The 19967-nt window shown below is 33.5% G+C and overlaps 4 protein-coding genes across 5 annotated transcripts; all 4 read right to left on the bottom strand.

Moving 5' to 3' along the window:
* Positions 1-2435: 2435 nt before the first annotated feature.
* On the bottom strand, positions 2436-5769 carry LOC18017095 (AP2-like ethylene-responsive transcription factor AIL5). Its single transcript, XM_006401147.2, has 9 exons — positions 5553-5769; positions 4812-5214; positions 4579-4661; positions 4339-4347; positions 4093-4181; positions 3924-3997; positions 3771-3821; positions 3560-3636; positions 2436-3454 (listed from the first exon to the last, which is right to left on the bottom strand). The coding sequence occupies exons 1-9, from the start codon at positions 5767-5769 to the stop codon at positions 2784-2786; spliced, it is 1674 nt and encodes a 557-aa protein (XP_006401210.1). The 3' UTR covers positions 2436-2783.
* Positions 5770-10500: 4731 nt separating this feature from the next.
* Positions 10501-12152, bottom strand: LOC18017094. Of its 2 annotated transcripts, none has more exons than XM_024156487.1 (7): positions 12070-12152; positions 11931-11976; positions 11715-11797; positions 11509-11610; positions 11187-11419; positions 10859-11089; positions 10501-10744 (listed from the first exon to the last, which is right to left on the bottom strand). In XM_024156487.1, exons 1-7 carry the CDS (start codon positions 12106-12108, stop codon positions 10675-10677), a joined length of 804 nt encoding a protein of 267 aa, XP_024012255.1. In that variant the 5' UTR covers positions 12109-12152; the 3' UTR covers positions 10501-10674. The 2 variants fall into 2 exon arrangements, with proteins under 2 accessions (XP_024012255.1, XP_006401209.1); XM_006401146.2 differs by having other exon boundaries at positions 11187-11416.
* Positions 12153-13253: 1101 nt separating this feature from the next.
* Positions 13254-15379, bottom strand: LOC18017093. The gene is made up of 3 exons (XM_006401145.2): positions 15357-15379; positions 13961-14415; positions 13254-13456 (listed from the first exon to the last, which is right to left on the bottom strand). Exons 1-3 carry the CDS (start codon positions 15377-15379, stop codon positions 13254-13256), a joined length of 681 nt encoding a protein of 226 aa, XP_006401208.2.
* Positions 15380-15869: 490 nt separating this feature from the next.
* LOC18017092 (afadin- and alpha-actinin-binding protein) lies at positions 15870-19118 on the bottom strand. Its single transcript, XM_006401144.2, has 16 exons — positions 18882-19118; positions 18770-18792; positions 18550-18661; positions 18371-18468; positions 18009-18105; positions 17843-17932; positions 17690-17752; positions 17530-17604; positions 17378-17443; positions 17225-17302; positions 17029-17139; positions 16835-16912; positions 16609-16728; positions 16405-16448; positions 16257-16284; positions 15870-16159 (listed from the first exon to the last, which is right to left on the bottom strand). The coding sequence occupies exons 1-16, from the start codon at positions 18912-18914 to the stop codon at positions 16151-16153; spliced, it is 1125 nt and encodes a 374-aa protein (XP_006401207.2). The 5' UTR covers positions 18915-19118; the 3' UTR covers positions 15870-16150.
* Positions 19119-19967: the final 849 nt, after the last annotated feature.

Here is a 19967-nt window from a genome sequence, read left to right as displayed (position 1 = left end):
TGGACTTATTACGATATATGTATATTAATAGGGTAAATATCCAAGATATTTATTGAAAAATTTATAAGACTATTTAATGAAATTCTTTACCACCTGTAGAACGATTTGAGATCGAATAACATTTTCCATTTAGTTAGTAAATATTTATATTTGAATGTCATTAGCTGTTTAGCACCACCTTTGTAATATTAACACATATATAATTCCCTTAATATTATCAATATAAATTTTACATACATAAACCTACTTTCCGAAGGAAATAATTTTGATACATATTTCGATAGATAGTGTTTCTGTCATTGATAAAATATAAACGAATAGAATTCATAAAGTATAATACAAACATTTTTATTTAAACCTTCTAAGAAAATTTTCCAACAAAAAAATACTCTCATCTCTACCGACATCGCAAACGATCTAGTTATGAAATGATCAATGACAGAAAATGATCAATCATCTAGTTGTGCATAAAATGATCAACCATCAAACGTAAAATGAAAACTTATTAATGTTCTCATGAAAATGAGAAGCCCGTTAGAAGACTTAAAACTAATAATAATAATTCCACGAACAAAGAAGGAGAATTTGTGTTCTATGAACCAACCAACTGCAAACGATTTACTTACATTTTATATTTGCGTTAGTTCATCTTTAAATTTTATTCACTATATATTTCATTTATTCTATAAATACTTTTATATTTTACTATTTAGCTATATATCAATACAAATAATAATATAGATATTAAACCATAAAGATGGTCGGTCCAAACACCAAGAAAGGCATTTGCCAATAGACGTGTTTTCTTATTAGCATAGCACGTACGATTTATTCGACTAGCTCTAAAACAATAAAGTTTTGGTATAAAGAGAGTAAATATGTATTATTTTAAAACACATGAACGAGTTATTTGAAATAGAAGAATGCTTGCTGTTAAAACATTTACAAAACTAAAAACTACAACAAGAAACTAAACATCTATTTAATTAACATAGTTTTAAAAACGGGACATTTTCGTATCCCTTAATACAAATGAGACACTTGCTCACAATTTCTTTTGACGGGACATTTAGTCACTTGATCGTAATGACATATCTTATACTATGGGCTCGATTGTTTGAAACCACTGTTTATGCATTTGTGTTAACATGTGGGACAAAAAATTTGAACATATTTATGAAATATAAAAAAAAAACGCAATTGTGAAATATTTTGTTAACGCGAAAAGCAAACTGAAAATTATCTTTCCGTTTGCGCTTGACATTAATAACTAGCAAATAATTCCTTTTCAAACTTCTTAAGATTTGTGGGTCATTTAAAAAATATACAAGAAAGATAAACACAAACGTACGTAATCGGAGCCTAGAGGAATGATTAATAAAAAAAAAGCTGATTATCCTATAACAACTTAGAGTTTATCCAAAAAGGTTAAATTAGTTGTTCTAACTTCTAACTACTAAATATGACAACATTGAGTGGATCTAACCGTATTTTGTACCATAGTAACCCACATTTCTACAACCACACATGAGTACATGACACAACAATCAGGAAGCTTTTATTTACTGCCAACCATTTCTTAACTCATATTATATATATATATATATATATATATATCAGAGATAATGCTTTACATCAGTTAAGTAGACTTATGCCACTGTATACGAAGAGAAAAAAAACTGAGAAAGAACTGATGGACCAACTCATTTTGGCGTATATGTATAGACTTACAAATCGTTACGATCGATGACAAACGTGACTTACAAAGTATGAACAAAATCAAGTAAATTCTGACACAGCCTTTTAGTGAGAAGCTTTTATGTTCACGTATGGACTACAAACGTGAGGCCATTTAGCATTGGGTATGTATATATTTCTTTCTTTTTTTTTGGGTAGTTCGGGGGGTTGCAAAGTTAGATCTACGAAAATACAAATCAAGCAGTATTGTTACGACCTTAAAGTAAAGAGAAAAGGCGGGTATTATTTTGTTTGGGACTTCAAATGACGCTTTGTTGTCTGTTGAGAACCAATAAGAGCTACAGTCGGTTATATGCCAAGTAGTTTTTCTTTTCCTGAACATTAGTTGTCCTATGTTTGAGATGCGATTTGGAACGTAGAAAGATCCTGAGAGAACTTTCTTTTTCGATCACGTTGCGACATATATATCAATAACAAAGTTTACGTCATACAAGCAATTACGCAAAAGAAAATAATCTGTTCCGAAACTATTACATTCCAAGACAATAACAAAAATAAATATGACGATATTTAAACTACCGCAGATGGTTTATTGTTTCATTCATATTCTCACATATCGTTCCATCTTCAATCACTCATATTGTCCACACAAAAACAATTTGAAACCAAAAAAAAGTCGATAAAAAATATAGTTCTGAAAAGAGGAAAATAAATATGACGATATTTAAACTACCGCAGATGGTTTATTGTTTCATTCATATTCTCACATATCGTTCCATCTTCAATCACTCATATTGTCCACACAAAAACAATTTGAAACCAAAAAAAAGTCGATAAAAAATATAGTTCTGAAAAGAGGAAAATGAACCCATAAGGCCATTAACACATGCAAAGAGTTAGTACTGTCAGATCCTCGCTAAATTCTTGGTCAGTAGACAAAAGATAAAAGTGAAAAACTACAAATATATTTTATAAGAACTACTTAAATAATCTCAAAAAAGAAAATATAAAAAATTTCAACCACCGTATCTTTTTCCTACATCTTTTTTGTTCTCACTAATGAAGAAAAGTTTGAGAGAGAGAGCTTATTCCAAACCAAAAACCGGTGTCTGCAAAACAGAGAGATTCGACTTTGCAGTTTGGTAAGAACTTGAAATGTTGTTATTAATCCAGTTTATGTTGTTCCCACCATACCCTTCGTTACCGTTACCTATCGTTGTCGTCGAGGACAGTGGAATTGCCGAGACAGGACTCGATGCAGCGGAATGACTATTATACTCTTCAGACTCGGCAAAACCACCAACAAAGTTGCTTCCTCCGTCTTCCAGTACCGGCATTATAGCAAAACCAGGAGTAGGGTTGTGAAGATCCGACCCAAAAGTCGTCATTGGTCGGATCTCAGCTTTCTGGTTTGGCTGGAACCCAAAAACGTTGGACCAGTAATGATCAGCTGGGTCTTGTTTGATCGGTATTCCAGTGGGGAAAAAGGTTCCTCCATGGTCATGGACCGGTGTTTCCACGTTGAAAGTAAGCGACGATGTGGTCAGAGACGTAGGGTCAGATGAAGATAGATCAACGGTTTTGTCGGGTGCTACGGTTGCTGGGGAGGGTTTAGGCATTAGCCCACCTACGGGGAGATTACAGCTAGCGATCGATTTGACATCGTAGCGGCTTATATCAAAGTTGGTTACCGCATTTAGACCACGGAATTTAATCGCTGCTATATCATAAGCTTCTGCAGCTTCCTCTTGTGTGCCTTAAGTTTTAAAATATCATAACATGAGTTAGATGATATAATTATAACAAAATGTTTAAAACAGATTCATAACAAAAAAAAAAAATATATTGAAATGGGACTCACTAAATGTGCCAAGATAAAGGTCTTTGTTTCCCGCAACTCTTCCAATTCTTGCCTGCCATCGACCATGCTGATGATGTCTGCATTGTTATGAATAATAAAGTTCAAACATTTTACTAGGAACGTATGTTACACTATTTCGTGGAACAAATTAAACTTGAGACATAAAAAACTACTGAGTAATAAAATCTACTGAGTAAGAGTGTAAACGGACCTAGTGACACCTCTGTACATGGAAGCACCCCTAGAGAATCCACTGCTTTTCCTTTAATTAAGCAAATAAAAGATGTATTTTAGATAGAACAAAAAATATTTAATTTTCTTGCAACAACTATAAGAAAAAACATATCTCAAATTAAATCATTACCGTCTTAGAGAAGCAACGAACTCTTGTCGAGTCATGTGTTTCATCTCCTCCAGTTCAGACTCGTAATTTGATATCTAGTTACAAGTAATTTTCTGGAAGTTAAAACAAATGAAAAATTCTAGGACGATTCTACTAAATAAAAATAAAAATGAATCAGATTCAAAATTACCGGAAAATTAGTCGTAGTTGTAGGACCCCAATACTTAAGAGCTGCAAGGTCGTAAGCTCGAGCTGCTTTCTCTTCCTTGTCATAACCACCTGAAAACAACAAATAAAATAATACATCTCAAAATTGAATAAATACACAAATCTAAATTTGAATGAGAATGATAACGTTTCAGAAGGGAATTAAATTGACAACGAAGACATATATGATGATGAAATAAAGTGTTCATGAGAATTTATTGGAACTCACCTAAATACACTGTAGACCAATTAAAAATCATTACAAATTTCAGATCGTCCACGGTTGGGTAATGATTTCACGTCAGAGAACCAAACCACAAAATAAAAAGCGACGTTAGATTTAGGCCGTGACCTCATAAGCAAAAAGTAAAATTACTACAAGTGAAAAAAACGCGCATTATAGTAAAACATCAACTGGATATCACTAACAAGCGCATACATACGAAGCGCATTTTTAGACAAAGTGTACCTTGTCTTCCTTTTCTGCTTTGGCCTTCTCTTCGGCAACTATTATCCCATAGATGAGCTTCGTATCTCCCAGTCCATCTATGTCTGTTAAAGTAATTAACAAGTCAACTATATATAACATCAACATAATAAAAAAGCACATGCATTTACCCGTATAAACACATACTTACGCACCAAAAATGTTACACTATTTTACTGATGATTTAATGTACACGAATTATTGATTAAACGCACCTTGTAACTCCTCTATAAATCGAAGTACGTTGTCCAAAACTCTCTCCATTTTTCTTTGGAGTAGGCGAAACTTCCGAGTTAGCTAGAGGGTTGTGTTGTTGCTTATGTCCGCTACTTACTTCCGATGAGCGTCCACCGGAATAGTTGCCGAGGAAGCTAGCAGCTATTGACTTGAGCTCAGAGTCGTAGATCTCGGCGGCGGATGGAGGTTGATGTGGTGGCTGTAATTCTGAAGAGAAGACAACGCCGCCGAGAGATTGCATTTGCTGCATTGGTTTGGTCGTCGTCGTCGTTGTTGCACCGCCGCCGAGGAAATTTTCAAGTTTTGGACCGCCAGGGTAAATGGAAAGAACCGCCGTGGCATCGCCTGAGGAAACTCCCGCCGACTCATCTTGCCGTTGAACTGAAAATTGGTTTCATTTACGAGGATAATGTTGTAATTAATGTTTTACTTTGGAGGAGACAATATCTAGTGAAAGATTCTTTAGGAAAATAAATAGATTTCTTTTCTTTTCTTTTTAACTAGATCTAATTAATACACTGGAGGATTTTGTAGATTAGATTAGACTAATACCAACACACACAAAAAAAAAAAAAATACTACTAGTTAAAAATAAAAGTAAAGGAAATGAAATAAATATGCTACTTAATCAAAATAGCAAAAGTTTAAGTGGTCTTGGTGCAACACAGAATACAAAAACAAACCCTAATAAGATTGAGAGAGAGAGAGAGAGGGAGGACCTGGAGTTGTGGAGAAAGCTTGGAAGAGAGAGAGATGAGAAGGGTGAGGATGATCTGACGTGGAGGAAGTGAGATTAGGGTTTGAGGAAGAGTTGAAATTGTTGTTATTGGAGAGAGAGAAAGAGAGCCAGTTTTGATGGGAAGAAGATGAAGAAGAAGGAGACAAAGAAGAATCATAGCTAGAAGATGAAGAAGATTTGTTGTTATTGTTCTTCATCTTTGGAAATAAGGTTTTTCTCTTTCTTTGGGGACTCGTGAATTCTTCTGGACGTGTGAGAGAGAGAGAGAGATCTCTGGTGATTTCACGACTTTGGAAATAGTGGAAGGTCTCGTCTTTTAACTCTCCTCTCTAGGGTTTGAGAGATAGATAGAGAGAGAAAGAGAGAGGACATGACACAGATATAGAGGTCAAGATGAGAGAGACGAGTGAGGAAATGAAAGAAAGAGAGAGAGAGAAGCACGATAATCGAGACTATGTAGTCTATATTTTGAAACTAAGAAAATAAAATTATTTTGATAATTTTTGTTAGAAAATCACATGCAGAGACCACGTATCATTATAAAACAATTAGAATGTCGGATGTATATATATAGCTAATGATAGATATTTTTTACTTGTTATAGTATAAACACAAAAATTACTTTATTCAACATTCTCACATCTCGCACCTCAAATTAAAAAAAAAAAAAGATGTATATAAGGCAACTGATTTTAACAAAATTTGAAACCAATTAACAATCATAGTTGATCTTTTATCATAGGGTTATTTTGAGATTTTTAGGCTGATAAAACATAAGTGCTGTCACAACTACAAAAGTCATATCTTTATACATTTACCGAATAATGTAATAATGAAAAATAAAATGTTTGTTTTTAAGAAAAAACAGTAAAAAAGCAAAGAAAATAGTATGAGAGAGAGAGAGCAAAAGGGCAAGTGGAAGCTTTTGATGGGATGAACTGGGCGGCGACTGCTGATCTCACGTCACTTTCATTTTTTTTAAAATAATTTGTTATCGTCCCATTTATTTTATTTCTGTTTTGTGTTTCTTGTGACGTGGAAGGACGAACGGTCTACGTTTTAACATACACATACGGTGAATGTTTAAGAAAAATATATAATTAATATTTTATGTATTAAAAATGTATGCAAGTTGAGAAGCACTTCCAAAATAAAATTCAGATGTTGTTATCTTATAAACGGAGCATTATCGACAGTTTTTTTTGTTTTTTAATGAAGATTATTAACCATTCTTTAAAAAATTTATTTATTTGATATATGCATGGTTAAGGAAAAAAACGAATTATCTTAAATAAGTAATATCGCTGAAAGAATCTGATTGACTACCTTCGCTCATTATTGTCGATGAGATGAGGATATTAGAAATCTTAGTTTTGAATTATTTATAACTTACTGTATTTTATAAATTAGTGCAAGGAGGGTGGAATAATTGGTGATGGTCCAAAAAGGTGACGCGTGTCCCCTCTGTTCTGTATCCAATTATTACAGACTTTGGCCATTTTCATAATCTTTTCGTCATTCTTTGACCACTCCAATACCATTTGATATTTTCATCTCTTTTTCTAAACACTTTAATTTATTTAATTTGGCTCCTTTTCACTAAAAATATATCGAAAAAACTATAAAAGCGAAAAAGAGGGACAGAACTCAGCAAAGCTTTGGCGCCATTTTCCATCCTTTTGATTACCATCTGCTTTCTTCTTTTTATTTGTAATGATTTTGTATTCTTAGCAACTCGATAAGACGTATTTCGATCTTTAATGTAAATTAAATGTTCTTAGCATTTCGATAATTATTTTTTTTTGTAAAATAATGCGGATTATTTAGCAATTCGATAATTCGCGAAGTCACATCTTTAATGTAAACTATGAGAAAATATGCTACTCTCACTCTCACCTGGCATTTGTAGTGATGATCAACAAACAATATGCGTGTTAAAAGTCAAATGTAATATAAAGTACAAACAGTATCAGTAGAACAAGAAACTATAGGCGGTATACAACAAACATGTTATAAAAAATTGAATTGAATATATATATATATATATATATACTATGTATCGAACAAATTGAAAATGTAATTCTAAAACGCATAATTTTCTTAAAACTGCTAGAATATTAAATGAAGTGATGCACGTAGCTCAACAAAATTTGCTGCGACAGAATGCATTGCAGCATCCAAAGAACACAACAACAAACCAAATATGTGATTTTTTCTACGTATGATTGCGTTTGGGACTTCATGCCGATCCATGCACGTAAATAATATTGGTGCGTTTTCTGCGTTCGTTGATGAACCGAACCGACTATTCTCAGTCGAGAAATTAGAGATATTTAAGTGTTTAGAGTTCTGAGCCAAACGCGTGTGATAATGAGCGTGAGATTAGCGAGTGAGAGTATAAAAGTGTGAATATATTTTGCTATTAATATGGATAGGTATGTGCGATCTGCTAAAAACCGTTTAAGCTAATTAATTTATTTACATGTTTGGACCAAAAAGAAGATATACAGAAGAGGTTTTGTTGTATCGGCGAGCACATGGTTACATGTAAACCGCCCACACGTGTCAGCCATTATGCACACGTGTCTTCTGCATGCTGCGTTATCCCATTGTCTATCTCTTCACCCTGCACCATTATCGTGTTTTTAACAATCACAGCAATTATTTGTTTCATTTCAATTATTGTTTTCTACGCATCAACATTATTCTACACATACGAATAAATATGATCATACTTTTTACCATTTATAATATTGATGCGTAGTTCTTCACATTTTTACGTTTAATAAACATGATCATACTTTTTACCATTTATAATATCGATTGTTTTTTAGTAATAGCTCCAGTTAATAGAATTACAGCAAATTAACACGATAATTATAAATTTTGAAATGTGAATATATGCCAGCTTTTGAAGCATTCGGTGAAGCACGTGTTAAATAACTGTAGCCTTTTCCATTACTACCTAGTTAAGGAGTATTATTTTGCTCTATTTGTCTCATATTAGTATATGCTGCCTTTTACAATCCACTGAAAGCGGCATGACTGGAGTCTAATAATGGAATGTGCGGTCAAAGAATGTGAAACCACAAGTTTATTATACAATTTTAGAGCAACATATAACTCTTTTTTAATAACTAAACAGTTAGAAGAACAAGATTCCAAAAAAGCAGGTCACGGTGGATCGATCGAAAGTGGAGGCATCAAAACCGGAGTGGGTGTAGTTTACTTTTGGGCAAAGCAACTCACCTTACGATTAATTATTATGTGAATTTGTTTACATTCAAATGCTTTTTCGTTTTTAAAACCAAGTATGATGGTTCAACAATCGCTATTCAATTCATTCAGCTTAAAATTTGTTTTTCATTTATTATATTAACATTCGTTTAAGTATTCTTTGGTTAAATCAAGCATCTGTTATATATCTTTACTTATACAGATTTTACAAAAATAGTCGGAGATGATAATACTAAAATGACGGATATGATAACTCTTTTTAAAGCACATTAGTTAATGAGATTTTTGGTAATAAAGTCAAGTTATATATAAAATGACTCCTAAAATATATGCACTTTTAGCATACTTTTTTATTTTATTTTTTGTAAGTTTAGATATTAATTAATGTGTTGCAAAAAAAAAAAACTTGTGATAGTTTTAGGAAGGAAAGAAGTATATATACGAGGTGTGATAAGAAGCAAATTATAATGTCGAAAGAGTAGTAAATGTATTTAAAAAGAAGAGTACATAAAAGTTAAAAAGAAAATGAAGACAATAATCTTTGCCAAAATTTGGCGCCGGAAATATATTATTGTTTTACTACCATACATGTTTTTAAATACATGATCTTTTAGTTCATAAATACACAAATTTCTCTAGTGTGCTTTAGAGTGTAAATCACTCCACATATAAATTTGCTGAAAAAAATGAAACATATACTGGATTTTAAATAAGATATAGAGTATTTACAGATAAATTTTATCACATAAAATTCTTAATATTATGTCTTTTGAAGATGGTTGAAATTTCATTTTAATTTTCGACATAATTCTAGTTGAAATCGAAATAATCTTAGTAACTTTCTAAAACAAAAATGTTATTATTAAAATATTTATAGAAGTTTTATGTTATTTGTGGTTAAATATAATAAAGTACTATTTAAGAGAAACGCTTTATCGAAAAGGACCGTCTAAAATCACAAATTAATAGAAATATGAACTATACAAACAAAATAAAAACAGCGGAACATTAATGGTAGGATTTTGGAAAGCTACATCAAATCATTCCCCACGTTCGCTTTGCTATCCTACTATATTTTGTTATAATTGCAAATTATGAATTATCGCATGATACTTTCCCTTTTTTAATTCTTTGTAATACTATAAAATAATTAATATCAAACATACAACACGTTCAGTTTTGTCTTTTTTACTGGAAACTATTTTTATAATACTATTCGTCTTCGCTGCTTATTGGACAATGAAATAGGCGTTATGCAACTATGCTTAGTCGATGAATTATTTTACGTTATACAACTATTTCACAGTATTTTAATTCATGACCCAAAGAGTAACATCCACTTTTACACTACCTTCAAAAAGTATTTCACTAGAAGTATAGTCCTTCAAACTAAAATACTAACACTGTAACACATAAGTATAACCTACAAACGAGTTTCCTGAGTAGTTAACAGAATTGTTCATTTTCCGTCATAAACTTGCTTCCGGTATTGCATCAAACTAACACAGTTTTGTAAATAAGATACCATCAAATCAGATAGATTATGAGTATTCGATTCCTATAACTTTTCTCTACAAAGCTAGCTCATGTATGAAAAGACAAGCTCCTAAAATCATGAAGACATAACAGTTTCAGTCCTTACGTACCCAACTGGGCCAACCTTGAATCCAAGTCACACTAAATGTGCTTTGATTTACTAAAGTCGAAAAAATTGGTTTCATTTTTTTTTTTTTTTTTAAAACATTTCATAATTCGGTTTAAGAATAAATTATGAAACTAAATAGCAAAAGAGTGAGATATAAATAGTTTGATGTAGCTGGTCGGTCGAGAAACAGGTAGCAGCAACGGGAAAAAGACCAATAGTACTAGATGTGTAGACGAGCAATACTAGCTGTAAAACGACCAATCTTGCTATATGGACTGCCAAAGGTCCGCCTACATGCATTACCAAGAGCCAAAAAAAGTAAGCCCGAATTAGTGACAAGTTTTGCAGACTTTGTCATCAAGAAATCAATAAGTAGTAATAAAGAAAGAGATTTAGTTGCGTACCTTTCTATCTTAATCTTACGCCGCCAGTTCCTGAATGAGTTGTCCAAGGAGCGGGATGTTACCAACCATGGCTTATAGCCACAGCAACGATCACAACCTTCAAAGTCCTCTAAGCCAAAGAATTCTGGTCTATCTTTGGCCATCATAACATCGAGCATCCGTCCTCCCAAGTAACTTCCACTCAGTGTTAACCCCTTGGTATGATTTTTTTTCAGATTAATGAAGGCATATCTGTAAAAAAAAAAAAAAGTAATGTCAATCTTTTCGGTTGCAGTTAACTTGTGTTTTTGTAAGGAAAAAAAAAATGGAAGAACAAGTCTCCACAAACCCTAATGAAGCACCGGTAGCACACTCGATGGGAACATAAACATTAGTGACCTTTCCACATGAACCGAAATGTTTCAACAATGCGCTCTTGATTATGAGCCTAGGAAGGCAAGTATCAAACCCTGTAACGAAAAGGGTCTCCTCGTTTAATCCAAGATGATCTTTATTTCCGAAATTGCACTCGTTAATGTATATCCGTTCCAGCTTTTTCTTTTTCTTTGGGGCTTCTTTCTGCTATTTGACAATACAAGATTTTCTTTCCAATCAACTCAAGAGGAAAGTTTGAAACTGAACTTATACAGATGTAGAAAATAAATATATACCTCGAACGAAATCCGCAGACCGGCCCTTGATTCGATAAGCTCGTACAGTTTTTTCATAGTTTCTGTCATCTCCTCGTAAGATTTCCTCAATTTTTTAATTTCCTGCTGAATAAGAAAAAGACGCACAAAAAGACAAAAAGTTGTAGTTCTCTAGTGAAAGTGTAAAATTGGGAATAAAAAGACAAAAACTTAATGTAGAATCTGACATTCTTCTCTGATTTCTCGTCGTGTTTCCTCTGCTTCTTCCGTTTTTCTTTGATTTCCAAATTATCCAACTCTCTCTTCTTATCTAATGTTAAAATCAACATAACAAAACACGAGATTCAGATATTGACAGATCAATACGTGCCTATGATTTTCTACGGCGACACATGTAAAAAAGAAATAAGGACATGAGCAGAGAATAAACCCAATTTCTTTACCTGTTTGCGGATTCGTGACCTTATTCACACCATGAACTGTTTCAACCTAAAAATCCGAAACACCAACAAAATCCAGACAAATTGTGAAGAAACCATTAAAAAGTAAGTAAGAAGAAATCCATAAGAAGAAGAAGATTACATCGGTGGATGTCGAGCATTCGTTGAGCCTCTTGTCCATGGAGAAGTTGAGGAGAAAGGAGCCCAGCGACGCGGAGAATAGGAGCTCAGCGACGACGAGGAGAGGCAAATAAAAGCTTTTAGCTGGGCTGGGCTGTTGTTGAATGGGCTTTTTTGGGCCATGACTTTTGTGTCTTATTTTGTCCCGGTTTGTTGCGGTGATCAACTTCAAGAATTTTTTTGTTTGTTTTGTTTTGGTTGATAATTCATTCAGTAGGAATCAACTGCATATAACTTTTGATGTGGTTTATAAATAAGGGTGTTATGTAATTATGTAGAGTTCAGATTTGTTAAAGATTATTGAAAACAGTAAATTACTCTTCTTTTCAATCAGGCCTCGACTATCTTTGTAACCTCAAAGCTTGTTTTCATGACTTTAGTTTATTCTTTATTCCACGTAATTATAATGTTCGTGCCAGATTTTTGCAAAGGGAACGTGAGCACGAGGTTATCTATTTTTTCATGTAAGTTACACATATCGATATAGCTCACAATTGTCATTCCTGTCGAATGTGATCTAATAATATATGAGGTTTGTTGGAAAAAAATCAAGAATTTATTATGTTGATAATAAAAAGAACATGAAAGTAAAAAAGACAAATCAAATCACACAGCACTAATAAGTAATAACTAATAAGACCTATGCGTTCGTGAATAAGTAAAATTGAATTCGAATTTACATCTTTAAGTTAACCTTCTTATATTGGTTTATTTAACATGTAATATATTAAGAGAATAAGAGTACCAGCTAAAACTGAAATCGAACTAATATGTAAATTTTAAACAAACTTATCCATTAAAAAAAATGTATATTGCAACTTGTAAAAGAACATAAATCAATAATCTTTATCAAACAAAAAAAAAAACACATACAAATGGATAATAATTTGAATACGTGAATAAAGCTAATAGATCAGTTTAACCATTAAAAAGATGTTAACCATGATATAAGTTTGAAAGAGAAAAACTAAGAAGACGTCAAAAAGTAGGAACGTTTGTACAATAGTCTGATCATTATCGACGTAATCTAATTCTGATACTAATTTTGTCTCTTTTCTTCTTTCCTGTTATACAACCTTTAATTTGGTACAAGACGAAATCAAGAGAATAACTCTAACGAAAACCGCAACCGAGATCAAGACGAAATCAAAACCTGTTATGACTGTTCCTTGAATTCCGAGATGGGCAACCGCTAAACCATTGACGTGGTGAAGCTTTTATCAATCTCCGATCTTTCGAGGAAGATGACGATGATGAAGAAGAAGAGCTCAGCCTGTAATCCTCAGACTCCTCAAATCTCTCCAGTTCACCACAAGAACTTGAACCACCGTCACGAGCATTATTATAATCTGATATATGGATCATATATGTAAATGACTAAATGTTCATATAAGCGAATTATAATCATTAGTACCAATAACTTCAAATATGATTTGTAGAATGGCGAACCGATTAACTTCGATTTTTAACAATTATACAACTTTACTTATTTCTTGATTGTCCAAGATTTATTGACTAAAATACAGTAAATTCTGCAATTTCTATATGTAATTCCGCATTTTAATAGGATTATTAGTGATAAACAAAAAAAACAAAATGCAACTTAACATTTTTTGAACGAGACTCCGCTTTTCCATTTCGCATTTTGTTCTATCACATTTCTTCGTTTCATATTGCTATTAGTCAAAAGACTCAAAAGCTAGCTAGCTTAAAAAAATAATAAATATTTGGGTTGTACGTGAAAAAAAAAAAAAAACAATATTCTGTCTATCTTGCTAGTTATCCATGCAATAGAGAAAAAATAGAAACCAATATATAAAAGTAGTCATAAGAAAAACGTAACGCTGAATTACCTCGACTAAGCATGTTTTGGCTTGACCATTTAGAGAAACATCTCTTACGAAGATTTTTCCATTTCCAAAGCTTAAGAATATTCGCCGGAAAAAAAGAATGTTTATGAGATTCTCCGAAGGAGGGTTTAGTGAAGCTACGGCTGAGAAGTGCCGGAGGAGGTGTAATCGGAGGAACGAGTTCTTCCGGTGGAGGATTGATCGGAGTTCCTGGCTGCATCTCCCACTTGAAAGGAACTCCGTCGTCGAGACTCCGATGATGGTAATAGTAGAAGATTCTAGAAGAAATCCCCACCGATGAGTTTCTTGCGATCTCTGATCCTCTCTTGCATAAGTTATCTTCCATCAACAATAACGAAGCCTTTGGTGTTGGAGGTGTTTTATTGTATTCTTGATTCATGATGAATGTTCGTGTGTAGAGAGAAGAGAGGCGATCAGTGAATTTTTTTTTTTGCTCGCTGAATCAGAGAAGTAGGAGATGTGTGAGATTTATGGAGATGATATACAATGAAAATATATGTGTATATATAATAAGGAAATAGAGAGATTCTTTCCTGAGAAAAATGGACGTAAGAATGGATATAAACTGGTATTAAGGTTAGAAGAGTTGACTATGTGAATCTTGGACGCATATTACTGTGTAACGAATTTGATAATGTATTATCAATTTAATAATTTCAGGGTTTGACTTATATTATTAAACTATTAAATCGATAATACATTGATACATTGATATCAAACTCGTTACATGTAATATGCGTTAGATTTGCTTTGTGCACGGGAAAATGTAACTAAGCTGAATTTTATTTTTTATCATTATACATTTATACGTAACCGGGTTATCTAGAATACATCAAAATTTAATCAAAATAGTTGTAAGTTTAGTGATTTCATCGATTTAGTTGAAGGATAAGACTGATTTATATTTAATGCACATTTAGGTGTTGCAGCATTTAGCTAGCAAACGTAATAATTATTCTAAACTACGATTAAAGAAACCAATTAGCCAAAAGAAGAAATAAATCATTACTGGTATCAAACACATTTATTGTATATCTTTTGATACCACTGAAGAGAATACTGCGGTAAATTGTTTTACAAAGAAAGCTATAAATGAATTTTTTTCTTTTTTTTTAGGAATTATCCAAAGAAAATATTTGAATTCCTTATATGTGTATAGTAAGACATTAAAAGCCTATATATGTTTACTTTGAATGAAGCGCACGTTAATATAGCCAAGGACGGCTGATATCATATGCGCATGTGAGAGGCAATGACCATTCCCTTGAGAGACGCCAAACTTTACGTACTCCTCAACTTCATTAAAAATTAGATTATTTTCTCAACTCTGTTCTCGTTAAGTCTTTAACCCATTTGTATGAATCATTTCAATAATTACGCAATTACCACAACTGAATCCATTTTTACGAAACTGTACGAATGGCTTCTAATCTAAAAGAAGTCATATATTAATCACCAAAACCACGCAACCGAGTTAAGTCAGGTTCTGGTACAGCAAAAACTTGTTATGGTTGGGAAAAGTAATTACTAATTTTAACTTATACGCATACGTTTGTTTTCTTTTAGCCAATGCTACGCTGGCTCATGAAATGAAGAAACAAAATAAAAGTGAATCGAGTTTAAGAATTAGAAGAACAAAATTTTGAATCGGATTCATAGAAAGTTATTTTCTTTTTAATACTACGATTTAACCAAATTAACACTCCTGACATTCTTCACTAATACATAGAGCTATATAATTGCTTTGATCGGTCCCGTATAATATAGGATCGAATGTAATATATATATCTTTTCACAATACTGGACCAATCAAAGCAATCAAATCATGAAATGGTTTCAAAGTGATTTGATTGGTTTGGCTGGAGCTAAGAACAAAGAACAAGGCATCTCTCTGATTTACTGTGTTATTAGTTATTAGTAGATAATGATAATGGATAATGTCACATAAACTACCAATTTTGACTTCACAAACAATAGAGCCGATCATACATCAGATTTTGATATCCCAAAAGAGAAATGATCTCTGATCCTTACACAGCTAAAAGTTTAATATACATAACTAGATTTCCAAGGAGAAGTTTGGTGATGGTGAATACAATACTAAGACTAAGTTTTTGTTGTTGTTGTGACGAGTCCCTTTTAGCAACTTGGATCCATGGTTTTTCGATATATTCATACTCCCTGTGAATACATTATACAAAAATTAAAAGCAACAGTTATGGATCTTTAAAAGAAGAAAGAATGTAAAACAGATATAAAAGAGTCTGTAGTAGTATACCTCAGCTTTCAATGGAACCTTAGTTTCCCTGCAACAACAAGTTTGGTAATTGTCATTTGTTTCGCATTATCATCTTTGTTTAAACCAAAAAACTATGTGCTAGATTCAAAGATAGGATAATATTTTCAAAAGATAGGGGATAATATACCGTTGCTGCCCTGATTTTGGGAGATGTTTAGACATTATGGACTCCTGCAATTGAATAGGGTATTATTATCATATCTCTTGTCAGTTTCTAAACAAAAGCCAAAAGACATCTCCAATAAATGCAGTGTTTCTCTCAAAACATCATAATGTAGAGAGCGAGGAAATAGTCTGCTAGCTCTAAGTAAAGAAGGTGAGAAGAGAGGACCTGTTCTTGGATTATGCTTCTTGCCTCGACAAGCTGAGCTTCAAGTTCAAGCTCTCTTTCTGTTGCTTCTGAAGTAACAGATGCTCCTTTAGGTGCATCTTGTAACTGGACCATGCGTTCCTGTTTTTTACGTCCGAAGGGAAATAAGAAGAAACAGAGCTAAGAGGTTAGCCACTGATAAAATATCGGTATTGCGTAAACAAATGGATATGCCGGTAATGAAGACCTTTATGGAAGCCATCTTAGTGCGCAGACTCTCTTCTATTTGACCTCTAGCCATCCGGAAAGGTAGATCAAAGACATCCTGTGTAATGACTAGTTAGATACTGGGTAATCAATGATCTAACATAATAAACTAGAAACATTCAATCATCTAAGGTTATAAACAAGAACCATTCAACTATCTACGATTATTCATACCGTCTTTCCACCCAGTGGAGATTGTGAAGGATCAGCCTCGCGTTTCTCATTGCCAGCCAATGAAGGATTAGCTGACCCGTTTGGAGCATTTAAGAAATCACGCATATCTGTCTGCAACAAGACCAAAGAAAAAATTTGCTTATGAATAAACATGTTTATATACTGAAGTTAAGCCAAGCGTGAAGAAAGAGTTTACCTGCATGGATCGAAGTAATGCTCTTAGATTAGTGTTCTCAGCCATTAATTCTTGGTTTTTCGCTTCATATGCATCCACCTGCAGAGACGATATTATCAAAGAAGTGCCTTTGTAAATCTGCGTAATGTTTTTGTTTTGTAGTTAGACTCGTACTATCTTTTTGTAAAAGTCAGTATCAGTCTTCTTGCCATTCCAGGTCCCACGCTGCCTCCCTTCTTTCTATTTAAGTACATCAGATTAACAGTCAGGTGTAAAGTTCAACATTAACCAATAAGGATTGGAAAACTCATACGGTAGTAAAGGACCTGTAGCAAATTCATAATCTCCATTCCTGATCTTGATTCTTTCTTTTTTTCCATCAAAACTTGATTCAACCGTTCCTGCGAGAGAAACAAAAAAAAAGCTTTCGTAATGCAGATCAAACTGGATACAGAAAATTCAATTCCAGGAGAGAAGATACACAACCTGCAACTTAATGTAATCCTTTTCCTTTTTCTTCATTTCATGTATCTGTTGAGCTTTGACTTGCTATTCAGAGATTGGACAAACAAAAGAAGACAATCCATCAGGTACAATTTCATCTTGTAGTTAATCCAAGCAGCATAAACCTAATCAGACCTGGTTACCGATCACCATCCTTTGAAATTCATCCCTCTCCTGCTGTAGCTTTTCAATCTGGGACTTTAAAGCTGCTGTGTTTTTGGCTTCCTGTCCAACGAGTGAGTCCATATTCAAATAAGACTCTAAGCAAAAACCATATCGGCTGAAATTCGAGAAGACTCACCGTTCTAGTAATTGTTGCAATTTCCCTGTCCTTGTGTTGGAGTTGCGCATCAAGCCTCTCAACTTTAGCTTCAAGTCTAGCTATATCCGATTGTTGTCTATACACAGTAAGGGAAATCACATCAACAAAACATAAGGAAAACACGAATTAGAGTAGAAATGTTTAAACATCAAGAACTAAGATCCCACATTTTTTGATGAAGGTCAAATATTATCATAACTGAAACACTGAACAGTGATTAATATCAGGTGGCTCTACACGAAAATTACTGCCAAGTTCCATACCAGTTATCAATCCTCTAAGTACAATTCTATAAACGCAATGCAAAGCAAATTGAAAGAAAAGGAAGAAAAAACATTTACCTCTGCCTCTGCTCATTAGCAGATTCTCTAAACTCTAAGTCACGCTGTCTCTGCTGCAGCAACGAGTACATACAGTTGCAGGTCCTTGAGATGGAAACCTAATCAACAAAAACCCTGATTAAACCCCCAAAAACGTCCCCAAAATTATCAGGATTAAGACGAGTCGATAATAAACCCACCGGATCATTGGAAAAGAGATCGAGCGAGGCGGGAAATCCAAATGTAACCATCGTCTGGTTCAAGTACTTGGTACAATGCTCCAAGTTGTCCACATTTGCGAATGTGTAATCCCTTCTCAAACCCAAACAGAACATAAGAAACCCAATCTATCCTCATCGGAGAATTTAAACCTAATCGGAGTAAGAAAAATAAACCCTAGGGAGGAAGAAGAAAACTAACCCCGTCGCAGACTGAGATAAAGCCTGTGAATCAGAAAGCAGAGAATGAATAATTGAGCTTGAATTTCGAGAGAATTATACAGAAAACACATCGGAAAAAAGAGTAATCTTACTTTGAGATCGAACTCAGCATCAGTCGCCGGCATTTTCGAACGGCAACGAGAACTCCTCCTCCCGGAAAATCGACGGCGTGAGCAACGATAAACACAAACAATCACAGGAACAGATCTAATCGAGCAGAGAGAGCGAAAAAAGAAATTCAAAAATCAAAATGCCGAAACGGAATGTTTCTCTGGAGAAGAGCGAAAACAAGTTTTAAACCCTCTCTTTTTCTCTTTGCTTTTTATTTCAGTAATAATCAAAGGATTTCCTTTTTGATAATGAGCTCTATGGTGGTGATTGTGATCCAGTGCGGACACACCCACTGGTTACAGTGCTCTTCGACGTGATTTTGACGCGCCAACTGTTCAGCACGAGAATCAGAACGCACCTTAAAGCAAGGAGAAACATGGGCCCACACCGTTTCAAGTAGGCCTTGTAAGCGTAATTGGGCTTGTATGTAGAGCCCAAAACTATTTGTGTTTAGATTTGTGCAGATGAACATGACAAATGATTATCATTGTTGTTGTTTGGTTAGAAACAGACCAAAACAGCGGGCAGTTGTTTGTTTGTAATTACTTTAATTTATTATCGGGGAGTGAAATAAGCAAACATTAACGTATGTCTGTAGAATCGAAAAAAAAACAAAAATCGAGACAAATTAATTAGAGGATTAAAATAAAATGAAATGTGTTCGACTTAAAAAAATATGAAACCGAGGTCAGTTTTAAACATTTCTATGCCTCCCATGTCGGATCTTCGAGTCTTCTTCGAATCCCGAGTTTAGAAATAAAATGTACTTTATTTATCACCATGATTTTTATCAATTAAATTATTGCTTGCTTCAAACTTAAGAAAATATGCTTCTTGTGCTTCGTTTGATGTCTTCTTGGGTTTGCTTAATTAGCTCATTCACCTCTTGCTTGTTGGATCCACCGTTAATTTTTCTTTCAACAGACAAAATAGTCCCTAAGAAAATATCAGCATTATATCATAACTAATATGTATATTCAATGTTATTAAACATATAAAAATTTCGTAAAGTCTGTATATAACGTGTTTTAAATATGGGAAAAATATCATTTAAATCATGAACTTTC

Source organism: Eutrema salsugineum, unplaced genomic scaffold, assembly GCF_000478725.1.
Source record: "Eutrema salsugineum unplaced genomic scaffold, Eutsalg1_0 scaffold_2, whole genome shotgun sequence".
NCBI classification, from domain to species: Eukaryota; Viridiplantae; Streptophyta; class Magnoliopsida; order Brassicales; family Brassicaceae; genus Eutrema; species Eutrema salsugineum.
Note: the sequence above shows the minus strand (reverse complement) of the source record. Positions and strands in the feature narration are given on the sequence as shown.

Coding starts and splice junctions, on each gene's coding strand:
- LOC18017094 (XM_024156487.1), bottom strand. CDS start 12,108: ATGGACAAGAGGCTCAACGAATGCTCGACATCCACCGAT. Junction 11,611..11,714: donor ACGAGAAATCAGAGAAGAAT/GTCAGATTCTAC, acceptor CTTATTCAGCAG/GAAATTAAAAAATTGAGGAA. Junction 11,090..11,186: donor GCTACCGGTGCTTCATTAGG/GTTTGTGGAGAC, acceptor TTTTTTTTACAG/ATATGCCTTCATTAATCTGA.
- LOC18017095 (XM_006401147.2), bottom strand. CDS start 5,769: ATGAAGAACAATAACAACAAATCTTCTTCATCTTCTAGCTATGATTCT. Junction 4,662..4,811: donor ATTTATAGAGGAGTTACAAG/GTGCGTTTAATC, acceptor TTACTTTAACAG/ACATAGATGGACTGGGAGAT. Junction 3,822..3,923: donor TTCGTTGCTTCTCTAAGACG/GTAATGATTTAA, acceptor GCTTAATTAAAG/GAAAAGCAGTGGATTCTCTA.
- LOC18017092 (XM_006401144.2), bottom strand. CDS start 18,914: ATGCCGGCGACTGATGCTGAGTTCGATCTCAAA. Junction 17,933..18,008: donor TTGCAACAATTACTAGAACG/GTGAGTCTTCTC, acceptor CTCGTTGGACAG/GAAGCCAAAAACACAGCAGC. Junction 17,753..17,842: donor GGATGGTGATCGGTAACCAG/GTCTGATTAGGT, acceptor ATCTCTGAATAG/CAAGTCAAAGCTCAACAGAT.
- LOC18017093 (XM_006401145.2), bottom strand. CDS start 15,379: ATGGATTCAGTTGTGGTAATTGC. Junction 14,416..15,356: donor GATTCAGTTGTGGTAATTGC/GTAATTATTGAA, acceptor TCTCTGATTCAG/CGAGCAAAAAAAAAAATTCA. Junction 13,457..13,960: donor CCAAAACATGCTTAGTCGAG/GTAATTCAGCGT, acceptor TCCATATATCAG/ATTATAATAATGCTCGTGAC.